The 13,587-nt window shown below is 29.7% G+C and overlaps 1 protein-coding gene across 2 annotated transcripts in view; it reads right to left on the bottom strand.

Annotated features, from left to right (window-relative positions):
• The window catches only part of LOC101504367 (uncharacterized), a 29,995-nt gene extending 21,258 nt beyond the window's left edge, over positions 1 to 8,737 (bottom strand). For both annotated transcript variants that reach the window (XM_012712350.3, XM_073367157.1), the window contains exons 1-4: positions 8,284 to 8,737; positions 7,600 to 7,693; positions 4,916 to 5,102; positions 4,138 to 4,384 (exon numbers count right to left, since the gene is read on the bottom strand). In XM_012712350.3, the coding sequence (XP_012567804.1) occupies positions 4,138 to 4,384; positions 4,916 to 5,102; positions 7,600 to 7,693; positions 8,284 to 8,634 (879 nt within the window). In that variant the 5' untranslated portion in view covers positions 8,635 to 8,737. The remainder of the gene's footprint in view (positions 1 to 4,137; positions 4,385 to 4,915; positions 5,103 to 7,599; positions 7,694 to 8,283) is intronic.
• Positions 8,738 to 13,587: the final 4,850 nt, after the last annotated feature.

Below are 13,587 nucleotides of genomic sequence, written 5' to 3'. Positions count from 1 at the left end.
TATGTTGACATACGCAATAAGGGCGAGGAAAAAAAAACTACCAAACTAGATTGGTGAAAATGTTTGGAGTGCTTTGTGGAGAAAATAGAACACAGATGCTTACAAACAAAAGAGAAAAAAAACAAAGATTAATAGAGCATCTGAGAGGCGTACCAGTACTCATAAGGGAGGTTCCATGTCTGCTGGAGAAATTAAATATTATATGTTAATTACTATTTACAATATATATCTATTAATTTATATTCAATTAATCATCAAATTTTACCAACTTATAAACTTGACATTAATTTAATATTTTAGGAAAAGCAACTTGGAAGGGAGGTCGCTCAGGCAGAGATACATCGCTATCTTCATGTTAATCCTGAAACAAATAAGTATACTGATGAATTGTCAAAAATGATTCAGGTAATTATTATATATTAATTATTATACATTAATCAGTCCTCTAAATTATTATATATTAATTAACTATTTTTATTTTTTATTTTTTTATTTTTTATATAGGAACAACTTCAACAAGTCATGAAAGAAAGGGATGATTATCAAGCTACTCTTCCTCCTGCTCAGCGAGCTGGTCCAGTGCAGCGGAAACAATATGAGACCGCAAGTTTTATGAATATCAGTGGTGGCAAGTACAAAGGGCGTGTGCTGGGTGCCGATAGTTTATCATCAACATTTGTGAAAGGTCCAACAGGCTATATTCAGACTGAGACGTCTTCTTCTTCTTATGCTAGTACGGATCGATCTCATCGTCTGTCGATAGATAATCTTGACCAGTTAAAGGAGCAATGGGCAAGTGAACAAGAAGAAAAGGCACAGCAGCTGATACAAGCAGCAAATGATAAATTAAATGAGGAATGGAAACAAAAGTTTCAAGAGCAGCAGCAGCAGTTTCAGCAGCAACAACAATTTCAACAGCAACAATTTTCATTTCCTCTTGTGTTTCATCAGCAGTTCCCGCCTCGGCCTCAATACTTGCATCAACAACCACTATTCCATAAGCAACAAAATTACTCTCAATACTCCCAGCAGCAGCAACCGCCTCCAAATTTCCAACAGCAACACCAAGATCCTCCGAACTCTTCCTTCCAGCAACAACAACAACCAATGTTTCAGCAACGACAATATTTTCATAATTATCAGTATGTTCCATCATCTTTACATCAACTTCTTCAACCTCAACCAGATCAAACTGCATACCGACCAACAATGCCAACAGCTGGCTTGATCTGACCAAATTTAAATCAACCTCAACCAGCTATGGCTCCTCCTTCGACTAGTGGTGGTGTAATTGAACATGAAATCTAATTTCAAACCATGATGTCTCTTGCAACACAAATTAATAATACTTTCAAGGGACTTCTGTCGTCGGGTAACATTGCAGGAAATAATGATGGTGGGAGTGGAGCTGATCAGAGGAATTATTATGAAGATTGATGTATTTGAATAATTTCATAATTTTATTTTTGGTTTGTATGAATACATATTTATCTTGTCCTAGTTAATTATTGTGTGTTTAATTTTTGGTTTGTAAGAAATTATTTATTAATTTTGGAATGTTTTATTTGGTTTGGTAGTAATTACTTTAATTATTATTAATATTATATTTTTATATATAATAGTTATTTTAATTTTTAAATTTAATTTTAATTTAAATTTAAATTTAATTTTAATTTTAATTTAAATTAATCTTTAATTATAATTATAATTTAAATATTATATTTTAAATTTAATTTAAATGATAATTAAATTGTAATATTATATTTTTAATTTATATTGATATTAGTTCATTATATATAACATATTAAATTTAAATTTAATTTAAATTTAAATATTATATTTTAAATTTAATTTAAATTTTAATTTAATTATAATATTGTAATTTTAATTTAAATTTTAAATTTATATTCATAATTTATTATATATAATATTATATTTTAGTATTAATTTCGAATTTAAAAAATAATTTTTTAATAAAGTTAATATTTTGTAGTGGCCTAAGCCCTCACAAAATATTTATTTTTTAATCTGAAACATCCTTTGTGGCGGCCTAAACCCTCACAAAAGGAAGCATTTGTGGCAGCCTGGGCCCCCACAAAAGCTTAACTTTTTAAAATCAGCTTATCCTTTGTGGCGGCCTAAGCCCTCACAAAGTGAGCCATTTGTGGCGGCCTATGCCCTCACAAAAGCAGACGTTTGTGACGGCATTTGCCCTGACAAAGGACAACGAAATTTTCACACTTTGTGGCCATTTTGGCCGCCACAAAGATTTGTGACCACCTTATTTGTTGTTGCCTAAGACCGCCACAAATGCCTACTTTGTGACTGTTTTTTTCCCTTTTTTGAGGGCTTTTGGCCCTCACAAAATCCATGTTTTCTTGTTGTGGTCTCCCACCTGACTTACTGGATAACAAGGACACCTCAATCACTTTAAAAGATTGTTTGTGCAATTCTCTTACTGTTGCACCACTTAAATCATCTTTCTTTGTTAGTGTCCACATTGAGCTCAAAACATATGTTGAAGCTATTACACAAGATTATTGGGTTAAAGCCATAAAAAAAAAGGGACTTGAATAGTAACTAACCTTCCTCCCAATGTGAAAACTATAGAAAATAAATAGGTCTGCATAATTCTGATTTAAAATAGTATCAACCGACATTTCACAGCTCACTCATTCACATTTTCCATCAGACTCAAAAGTAAGAACATTCTTCGTTTGTCAATAACATTTTGGACAACAATATAAACATGTGTTTAATTGCTTTAAAATATATCTGACACTTGAAAAGTGTGTTCAATGACTATATTCAATTTAAACTGAATATTCAAAACCTTTTATCATCTATAAATTGAAGATCAATTGGAAGATGAAAGCAAGAGTTCAATTTACAAATCTACCAACACTTGTTCAAGTAATAACAAATCAAAAACTCTTGTGTACCAAAAAGAAAAATATTGTGAGTCTTAATATCGTGCTTTAGCAGCTGCAATGTGTGAAATTTAGTGGCTTTTTTATCTTTTGGCCGACATTCAAGTGACTTGTACCAAGTTACCTATTTTTATTATGATAATCAAAGTGTTTTGCACATTATTGTTAACCTCGTCTTTCATGAGAAGAGAAAACATTTAGAGATTGATTGTCACATAGTTTATGATAAGGTTCAAGTTGGTCTGCTTTGTTTGCTTCCTATTACCACTCATGAGCAACTGTTGTTGACTTCTTTACCAATCATCTTCTTCTAAATTGTTACATTGATTTGTTTTCAAGATGAGAATGATTGACATTTACCATTTCTTTTAACTTTATATGTTGATGATTTAAGTTTGTATTAAGTTTATTATGAAAAACTCTTGTTAATAAGGATATTAAGTTTATTACATATGACTCTTGTCTTAAAATAATTGATATATTTTGACCATTTCAGATATATTAAGAAAAATAATAAATGAAATAAAGAGAAAAGTAATTTATTAAATTATTCTTATTAACTATTGATATGCTCAATTATTATAAATAGAGAGTGGAGAAATAATATTTAGGGAGTGATGCATACATTATATTAACTATAAGATACAATTAAAAAAAGGAAATTAAAATTTCATTAAAAAGTAAAGGTGACTATGTTTTTTAAGACAATTTGTTTACAAATGTGCCAGTTATTGTGAGAGGGACACTTGGCTAACAAAATATTTCTCTTTCTAGTAGCCATATATAATGTTTCACTTGTGAGTTTTGACATCCAATCTTATGTATATACAAAGGAAAACAATAGATGACTGATGAAGTATTTCTTCTTTCTAGGAAACAAGTGAAACACCAAAGTTGGATGTCACATTATTATGCAAAATGATATATGAACACTTATGCACTCTAAAAATACATTGAAAGCGAAAAAAATGATAATTGTGATATATATATGTCATAAGATTGAAAGTATGCATAGAGAAAAAATGATATACTCCTCTGATCATTTTAGTAAAAAAAATTGATGTATAAATTACATACATCAATTTTTTTTAATTAAATTTAACACAACTGTCTTTTATAAAAATAATAAATATTAAATAGATGTTATATATAGATGAGTAAGATGCGTCCAAATATATAAAAGTCATTTATTAAACTAAAGAATCACCTGACAAAATCCACCACGACACTGGCCATGTCTAGAGCACTGATTAATGCAAACATATTGAACAGGCACTTCACAAAATCGACCCATAAAACCATCATATGGGCAATGACATTCCTCTTTGAATTTTACCTTTCCTTCATATGCTTCAATTGGGTCTACATTACACCAACCTGGTATACTACCATTAGTTGTGAACACATCTTGATCAACTCTTATCGAATTCACTCTAAAGGTTTCAGAAGATCGACTGAAATAAATTTAAGGTGCATTTCTTGATTAGTAAATTAAGAAAAACTAGTGAATGAAATACAATGGTCCCGTTTGTTTAATATTTAAAAAAGAAATTGATCTTATATTTTTAAAAATAATTTATTTTAAAATATAAGTTGTTTTAAACTCATTTATTATTGATTAAAAAAAAAATTTGGCATTTAATAACTTAGATATTTGTTATTAAAAAATTTTACATAGTTAAAATCAATTTTCTTAAAAAAATTATATATATCTTTCAAAATAATTTTGAAGAGCTTCTCAAAATAATTTTTTATTTTAATTATTTTTTAAAATTTTATTATCTAAAAAAGATGTAGTAAATAAATAAAATACTTAATATTATAATATTTGAAATAAATTATTGAAACTAATTTTTCATTTTAAATTTTATTTTTTTAAAAAATGTTATAAAAAAAAGTAAAATACTATAAAAACTATTTTTTTTTTAAATCTTAAATGAAGAGGCCATAAAAATCATATTTACTAGTAACTCAATTTTACATACTTAATTATAAACCCACATGTGTGTGGCAGTGGGCGATGTGGATATTTTGTTCCTTCTCCACAGAAGCACAGTGCCCTTGTTTTGTCACAGTTGGCTGAGCACATTGATGCAACCCATTTCCCAAATGGCTGATTATTTGATCTTGGATAGTTGCATTCTAACTCTTGTATGTCAGTGCATCCATCTCCTGTCACCCCATAAAATACTATGATTTTTCAAGTCAAATAAATAATTACTCCCTTTAAATATATATAAAAATATTAGTTAATGTATTTAGTCTTAACTCAATAATAGAGTGGTATATTTTGGTGCATGTCCAATAATCAACATAACATTATTTAAACACACAAATACATGATATCGTGTTTGCTGATCATACTTGATAAATTATTACGTGTAAATATTTGGTTAATTCACATCAACAATATGATAAGTAGTTAAGGAAGTGCAAATACTTGGTTAATAATGTTTATGACATGGTTTATAATGTTTATGACATGGTTAATTCAAATTTTGAAATTAGTTCCTCAACTTTTTGAAATTTTTAAAAAATAGCCCTACAAAGTTTAAAAATGAATAATATTTTTACTTTATCCAAACAAACAAAAAAATAAAAATGAAAGAAATTAAATTGAATAATTTGAATTGCTTAGAATACTAATGTCTCTAAATAAATTAATTAGCTTATCCAAATACAATCTAATTAACGACTTAACTTTAATGATTAATGAGATATATTATTTCATTCAATTTATTACAAGTTAAATAAGTAATTAATAATATATATTTTAGTGGTTAATAAAATAAATTAAGTGATATATGATACATCAGTACAAAAATAATCCTTTTATATTTATCTTAAAAAAAATACAAATATATCCGTCTATATTGTATCTTGTATTTGTGTCAATTTGATCTATTCAAATAACAATATTGAATAAACAAATTAACATATTCTGAAAATAGTAGCAAACAAGTTAGAAAAATTAGAATAAATTGAAGTTTTAAAAGAAAATAAGATTTTGAAAGAATAATTTTTTTGAGATTATCCTTTTGTCCTTTTGCCGAGACTCAGTATAAAATTGTCAAGTATATTGACTATTTTCTTACTAACATACTCGTAATCATGTAATATCTTTTATCACACTACGTAATAAATACTATCATAAAAACATAAATTAATTATCTCTTATAAAGGTTAAAATTGTAAAACAATATTAATTATCAATAAATTAATATATATATATATATATATATATATATATATATATATATATATATATATATTTCATGATCACATTGAGAGAGAGAACTAGAGAATGTGATGTCATGGATGTAAATATGGGTGATGAGAAGAGAGATATAAAAAAAATAAATGAAGTGTTGAATAAAGATGGAAAATTAAGGTGTTCAAATATAAAATTTCTGAATTGAGTATTATCAATTTTTTAAAATTTAGTTATTAGTCAAAGAGGTTCTATATTTAAGAATGAAAGAATACACCATTTAGTTTTATATATAAAAAGAAAAAGGGAAAATTATCAAGACCAAGAAGACTCATTTGATGTGTTAATTTTGAATTATTTTTTTTCTAAATTAACTTGTACATTAAATGTTTTCACACATACTTATATGAAATTGAATTGTATTTCTAGTAAACATAAAAAGATAGAGAGATCATTAAACAATAAATACACCTTAAAATTTGTACTTCTTATATTTGGAATTAAATTTTCCTCTAAAAAGTTTCTTATAATAAGGATCAAAAATTGTAATTCCTTATATTTGAAATTCTTAATTTTTAAGTGGTATTTGAAATTTTTTAAATGTAAACAAAATAATTTAATTTAATCTAAAAATACCTCATGAGATCCTTTAATTTTTAAAAATTCTTCAAATCAAAACAATTTAATTTACATTCAATGATTAGAATTTTTCTAAAAAATTGCATTGCCTCAACTAACTAGGGTTGAATTGATTATGATTTGTCGACGAGTAAAAGTGCAATAAACCAAAAAATTTAGGAATTGAAAATTGAAAAATTCCTAGGAATTTTAAAATGCAAAACAATTCAAATGGGACAAAAAAATTCATTCATTCATTCACTTATAAATTTTTGAAAATGGGACAAATTTGAAAATTCATTCATTTATAAATTTTTATTTTTAGATTGAATAATTATTTATTTAAAGTTGTACTATTTTTTAACAACTTTCAAAAAAAATGGGACAAAAATAAAAATTAAATTTAAGCCAAAACTGAAAATTTAAAAAAGTTGAGGATCATTTTGCAAAAGTTGTAAATTTTAAGCGATCAATTTCCAAACAATTAAAAATATAGGATTAATATACAAATTTTGAAACATGTGGGGTCAAAATTGTAAATTTAAAAAAAATAGAAACCATTTTATGATTCATAAATTATAAAGTAAAGAAGAAATTTGTAATTATTCATTTTTAACTAATATTTAAAATTCTCTAAATTTAACTTTCATTTTAAGAATTATCTAAATTTTTTATCCATACAAAAATAATTTATATTGAATGTTTTGAACTCTCCTAAAAGATTGCACATCTCAAAAAACAAATTATAATCACAGCATACAAGTGTTGTAATCAAGCAACTTGTACCTTGTGAATCAATAAAATGAAAGTAGGGACCCCCAGTCCACAGAACTAACTAACCAGTATAACCTTGAAAGCATCGACATTGTCCCAACTCCAGATTACAAACCCCCAGTCCACTACACTCATTTTTGCAGTCATTGCCGTGTAATGTCTGTAACAAATCATATTATTAAACTCTTCAAAAAAAACAAAAACAAAACTCAATAAGCAGTAAAAATTTACTTTTGCTAATCAGAGATCAACACTGCTAATAACGACCATCAAACTTCAACAAAAACTAACTAGCACCCAGAATGATTAGATGATTATTGATTTCATGAATGTCTACGGTCAACAAGGTACTAAATCTAAATTCTTGAAATAACAACATAAAAAAGACAAGAACATATATACTAAGGGTCGTTACGATTTATCTAAAAATTAATTATTTTTTTAATAAAAATAATTATCTTTAATAGTTTTTATCTATTTCTTGCAACTTTTGCAAATAATCAAAATCTGAAAATAATTTAAAAACTACTTAAAATAAGAAATAGTTTTAAGTAGTTTTTGATAAATAAAAAATTATTTTTTGTAACATATTATTTGTTAAAAAATATAACTATTATTGTGTTGAACAAACATAAAACAACTTCTATTTTTTTTTTTTTAATTTCTAACAAATAATTCATAAATTTTTGAATGTGAAACACTAATTTTATAATGCACAACAAAATAGACCCTAACAACATCAATTATCACCTCAGAAATGTTGACATCCTTTGTAAGAGAATCGCAATTTGCAAGCCACCGGCCAATCTCAGCCTCCCACGGTGTGCCCTTATAAGGGTGTGCACCGTGCAAGTCAGCCGGGAACTCATACTTCAAATCGATTGCAGCCTTTCCAAAGCCATTTGTTAACTCTGCTGATGATGCATTAGATGAAATGGTAGAATATGAAACTACCTTAAAATACTCATAAGAAGGTGTCAAAGTGAAGAAGACCATGTGAACTATAGAAACCAATGCCACAACCAAAGCAATTGTTGCGGCAAGATACCAAGAACACCTCAAGTTTTTCATGGAGAACAAATTTAATATGTCTCTTGTCATTCACCAAATTTCAAAACTATAAAACAAACTTGTGACTTGTCTAGTTCATCGATCTCTCTTCTTGACATCATAATAACCCGGAACATCAACAAACAAAAATAAAATAATTGTGCTTATCTAAAAATAAAATAAGTATATTATTGCTTACAAATGACCATAATCAGAATCATAGAGCCATAACACTACGAAGCTCAATGAGGCTCTTTTATTTTAATAAAAAAAAAAGGGAGAAGTCGCAGTTGTGGATCTTGCATAAAAAATTGGGGAAACGACAAATATTAACTAAAATATTATAATTGAATTTTTGTAATTTTTATCTTTGTTGAAAACTTTCTTCTTGAAAAAATGCATTAATTTTCTTATGTTTAAATATCATGTCACTCCTACAAAAATACATAAATTAATTAAAAATAGTTCACAAATTAATAAAAATAATTCATAATTAATAAATAATACCACATCATATCATATGTAAAAGTATGTTAATAGAAGATAGAAAAGCTTTAATTTTTATTTCTTTATTCGTTCTTATGTCAAGAACAACATACATATATATATATCATTGCATATAGGTCACCATCTGACAGTTATGATAGTAATAATTATTATACACTAAATTTTAGTGATGACACATAAATGCTATAATGATAATAGGTAAATGCTAATAATAACAATGTTAATAATAGTATACAAAAATATTATTTATATGTTTTTAACTTCCCCTCTCAAATTGGTAGTGAGTGGAGTGCACCAAGTTTGTCTCTAAGTTGAATGAAGCATGTGTGGCTTAATGGCTTGGTGAGGCAATATGCAATTTGATCTGTTGTAGGAGCATAAGCCACACAACCTCATTTTGTAGTACTCGATCTTTGATATAATGAACATCAATTTCAATATGCTTGAAATGAACATGCAGTACTGGATTAGAGGCTAGTACCTTGGCACTCAAGTTATCACACCATAGTATGGGTTTCCTCGGCAATGGGAGTTTAAGTTCAGTAAATAGTGAACGAATTCATGCTATCTCAATAGCTAGGCCAACTAAAGCTCTATACTCTGACTTTGTACTACACTTTGATACCACTTTTGCTTTCTTGAGGACCAAGAAATGAATGTTTCACCAAGGAACACGCATTGGTCAACCATGGATTTCCTGTCATCAACACTAGTGGCCCAATCAACATCAAGAAAACATGTTATATCCAAGTCAGTGGATGGCTTGATGTGCAAGCAATAATTGATGGTGCCTTGGAGATACCTGAAGATTCTTTTTATGCCTTGCCAATGGTCAATGGTGGGTGAAATCGTGTATTGATTGGGTTTATTTACAGAAAAGGCTATGTCAGGTATTGTGTGAGTTAAATATTGTAGTCCTCATATGGCTTGTCTAAACACAGTTGGATCTTTCAATTTCTCCCCATCAACTGTCAATTGCCTACATGTTATCATCAGTGTTGGACATGGTGAGGCATTGTCCATCTTGAATTTCTTCAGCAAGTCACCAATGTATGTGGACTGTTTGAGGTACATTCCATTAGCATCTATTTGTACTTCTATGCTCAGAAATGGTGTAAAAGACCCAAATCTTTGAGAGAGAATACATTGTTAAGTTGTTTGATGAAAGCTTGAAGAAACTTGTTGTTGCTGCTTGTGACTATTATGTCATCTACATATATAAGAAGGAATCTGATATGATCTTTACCTTTTAGAAGGAAAATGGAGGAGTCACTCTTTGTGTTTTGAATACCCCAGTTCAACAATGCAGTTTTGAGACAATCAAACCAGGCTCTTGGTGCCTGCTTTAGTCCATAATTTTCTTTAGATAGTCTGCATATGTGATTAGGCTTGGTAGGATCGACAAATCCGTTTGGTCGATGCACGAACACTGTTTCTCTGAGATATCCATTTAGGAATGCATTGTTGATGTTGAGTTTTCTGACTTCCCAATTGAAGTGCATTGCATTGAAAAGAATGATCCTCACTGTGCTCGCTTTGAATATAGGGCTAAATGTTTCTTCATGGTCAATCTCAACTGTTTGTTGAAACCCTTTGCAACTAGTCTAGCTTTCCTCCTTTCAATTGAACCATATGACTTGTATTTTATCTTGAAAACCCATTTTGAATCAATTATGTTTTTTTGATCTTGGTAGGGCACTAGTATCCATTTTTTGTTGGACATGAGGACTTGAAACTCGTGTTGCATTGCTTATTTCCATAAGGGTGTTGTGAGAACCTCCTTGGCATTTGCAGGTTCCATTATGTCTTTGTAGGTCTCAGTGAGTCCAATGTAAGGTAGCTTTGGTTTGTAAATGTATGACTTGTTCCTTATGTGTATTGCCTTACCTGTATTTATGTTCATACTTGATTCACCCACACTTTGTTGTTGAGCAATGTCTGGTGTCACCTTCTGTCGAACCATTGTCATTTTGTTATGTGACATTGCTAACATCTTGAGGGTCTTTTGTGTTTATCTCAGCTGGATTTTCTTCTTCAGTGATTGATATGCTTGCAACATTAATGGAGTTACCTGCACTGCACAAAGGAAAAGAAGTCGATGGATTGTTATTGTTGGTTTTGAGGACTTCTTGTATTAAGAAACCCATCATGGAATGGAAAATGGTCTTCATTGAAGATGACATGTCTTGATATGAAAAAATTTCCATGAGAGTTGAGACATTTGCACCCTTTGAGGGAGTTGCTATATCCCAAGAAAACACATTTGGTGGTGTGAAATTGTAGCTTGTGTTGGTTATAAGGTTTGGGACAAAGGAAACACGCACAACCAAATGGTTTTAGAATTTTATAGTCAGACTCTTTATGAAACATGAGTGAACAAGGACTCTTATTTTGAGTAACTTGAGACAAAAATTTGTTTATGAGGCATACTGTAGTAGAGAAGGCTTCCCATCAATAATGTAAGGACATTTGAGGTTATGCAAGTAAGGTTAAGCCAAACTCAGCTATATGCGTGTGTTTGCTCTCAGCTCTTCCATTTTGTTGAGAAGTATATGAACATGACATTCTAAATGGTATGCCAGCTTATATTGCAAGTTTTTGCACAGGTTTATATTCACCACCACCATCACATTGAATTACTTTGATTATTTTGTTGAATTGATTTTCGGTCAACTTTTTGAAGCAAGTGAAGGTTTTCACAATCTCACACTTTTGTTTCAAGGGATAGATTCAGGTGAACCTACTAACGTCATCAATAAAGTGCACATACTATTTAAAACTAAAGGATGACATTATTATTGTAGGGCCCCATACATCTGTGTGGATCAATTCAAGCGGTTCCTTAGCATGAAAAGAAGAAGAGTTAAATGGTAAAAGATGCATTTTTCCATATGGGCATGCTTCACAAAAACTAAAATTATCACTAGGTGGTACTTTGACATTACAACCTTTCAAGACTTTGTCTAGGACTTTATTTGAGGGTGGCCTAGTCTCATATGCCTGCTCTACTTGACAGATACGTAAGTATTAGGGTTTCTTTTAGTTCTTGAGAGTTGGTACAATCCATCTTTAAGTAGCCCTTTTTACATTACCTTCCCTATCAGCTTGTCCTTCACAAAGCAACAATTTTTATCAAACTCAACATGTTATTGTCAGCAGCCAGTTTAGAAACAGGTAATAGATTTATCGTAATGTTAGGTACATATAGGACATCGTGTAAATTGAGTGACTTAAGTTTTGAAGTACCTGTGGCCATAATTTCCAATTTCTCACCATTACCAACAACTAGTGAATTCTTAGCATGGTGCTCAGTCAAGTCTTGAAACTTGTCAGTTTGATGTGTCACATGATTGCTTGCACCGCTATCAAAATACCCGTCATAGTCTTGGATTGAGTTCTGAGAGGCTAGGAAGACATTGTGAGATCCTTGCTTGACATTGTCTGCTGCAAAATTAGATCTTGAGTAGGTTTTGTCGAACCTTTGAAAACAGTTTATTGCAGTGTGATTACTTATTCTACAAACTTGTCATGGTGTCTTGTATGACCTACCTCTTCCTCTACCACTTCTTCAACCTCTGAAGGTGCAACCTTTCCAATTATTGTTTAAATTGAATATGTTAGCTCGGTGATCAAACTTGTTTGCAACATTTGTTGTTGCATTGAGAGTCAGGTTGGTGAGGTTATTCAGTTGCTCAATTATACTTTCAAATGTTAGAAATTTGGCTTATAAATCCACCCAGTTGAGTGTAGTTTGATCATATAGTTTTACAACTACGGGATTATATTATGAATCCAAACCATTTAGGGTTTGAATGATCATATCACAAGTTGAAATTGGACTCCCTACAAGTTTGAGTTTGTCAGCAAGGTTCTTCACTTTGATTGAATAGTCTTCCATTTTCATTTCTCCTTTTCTAGTGGTGTGAAATTCATACTTGAGATGCATGATTTGAGACCTTGAGTATGCTCCAACGAAACTTTGAGTCTCATCCCAAAGTTTTTTGGAGGTCTCACAATGCAACAGTTGTGTTGTAGTTTCAGTTGAGTTGAGCATCCACCCAAGGAGGCGTTGATGATTGGTTTGCCATTCTTTAAGCATAGAGTTGTTCTTGCTTGAGTTTGAAGAGGTAATAAACTCTTCAGGACACTTTTTTGTTCCCAATATATATCCATCGAGTTTGCAGCCTCTGACTACGGGTAAAACCAAATATTTCCATAAGGGATAATTGTTTATGTCTAGCTTGACAGATAGAGATGATGATAGGTCATTCTTATTGTTTTAGGTGGCAGCGGGTGCCATGTTTTTTATTGGATCGAGAACTTTTTAGCTTAAAAGCTCTCATACCAAGATAAAAAAGTTTTGATTTTTATTTCTTTATTTGTTCTTATGTCAAGAACAACATACATATATATATATATATATATATATATATATATATATATATATATATATATATATATATATATATATATATATGTATATATATATATATTAAA

Source organism: Cicer arietinum, chromosome 4, assembly GCF_000331145.2.
Source record: "Cicer arietinum cultivar CDC Frontier isolate Library 1 chromosome 4, Cicar.CDCFrontier_v2.0, whole genome shotgun sequence".
NCBI lineage: Eukaryota > Viridiplantae > Streptophyta > Magnoliopsida > Fabales > Fabaceae > Cicer > Cicer arietinum.
This window is presented reverse-complemented; position numbering and strand designations above follow the sequence as displayed.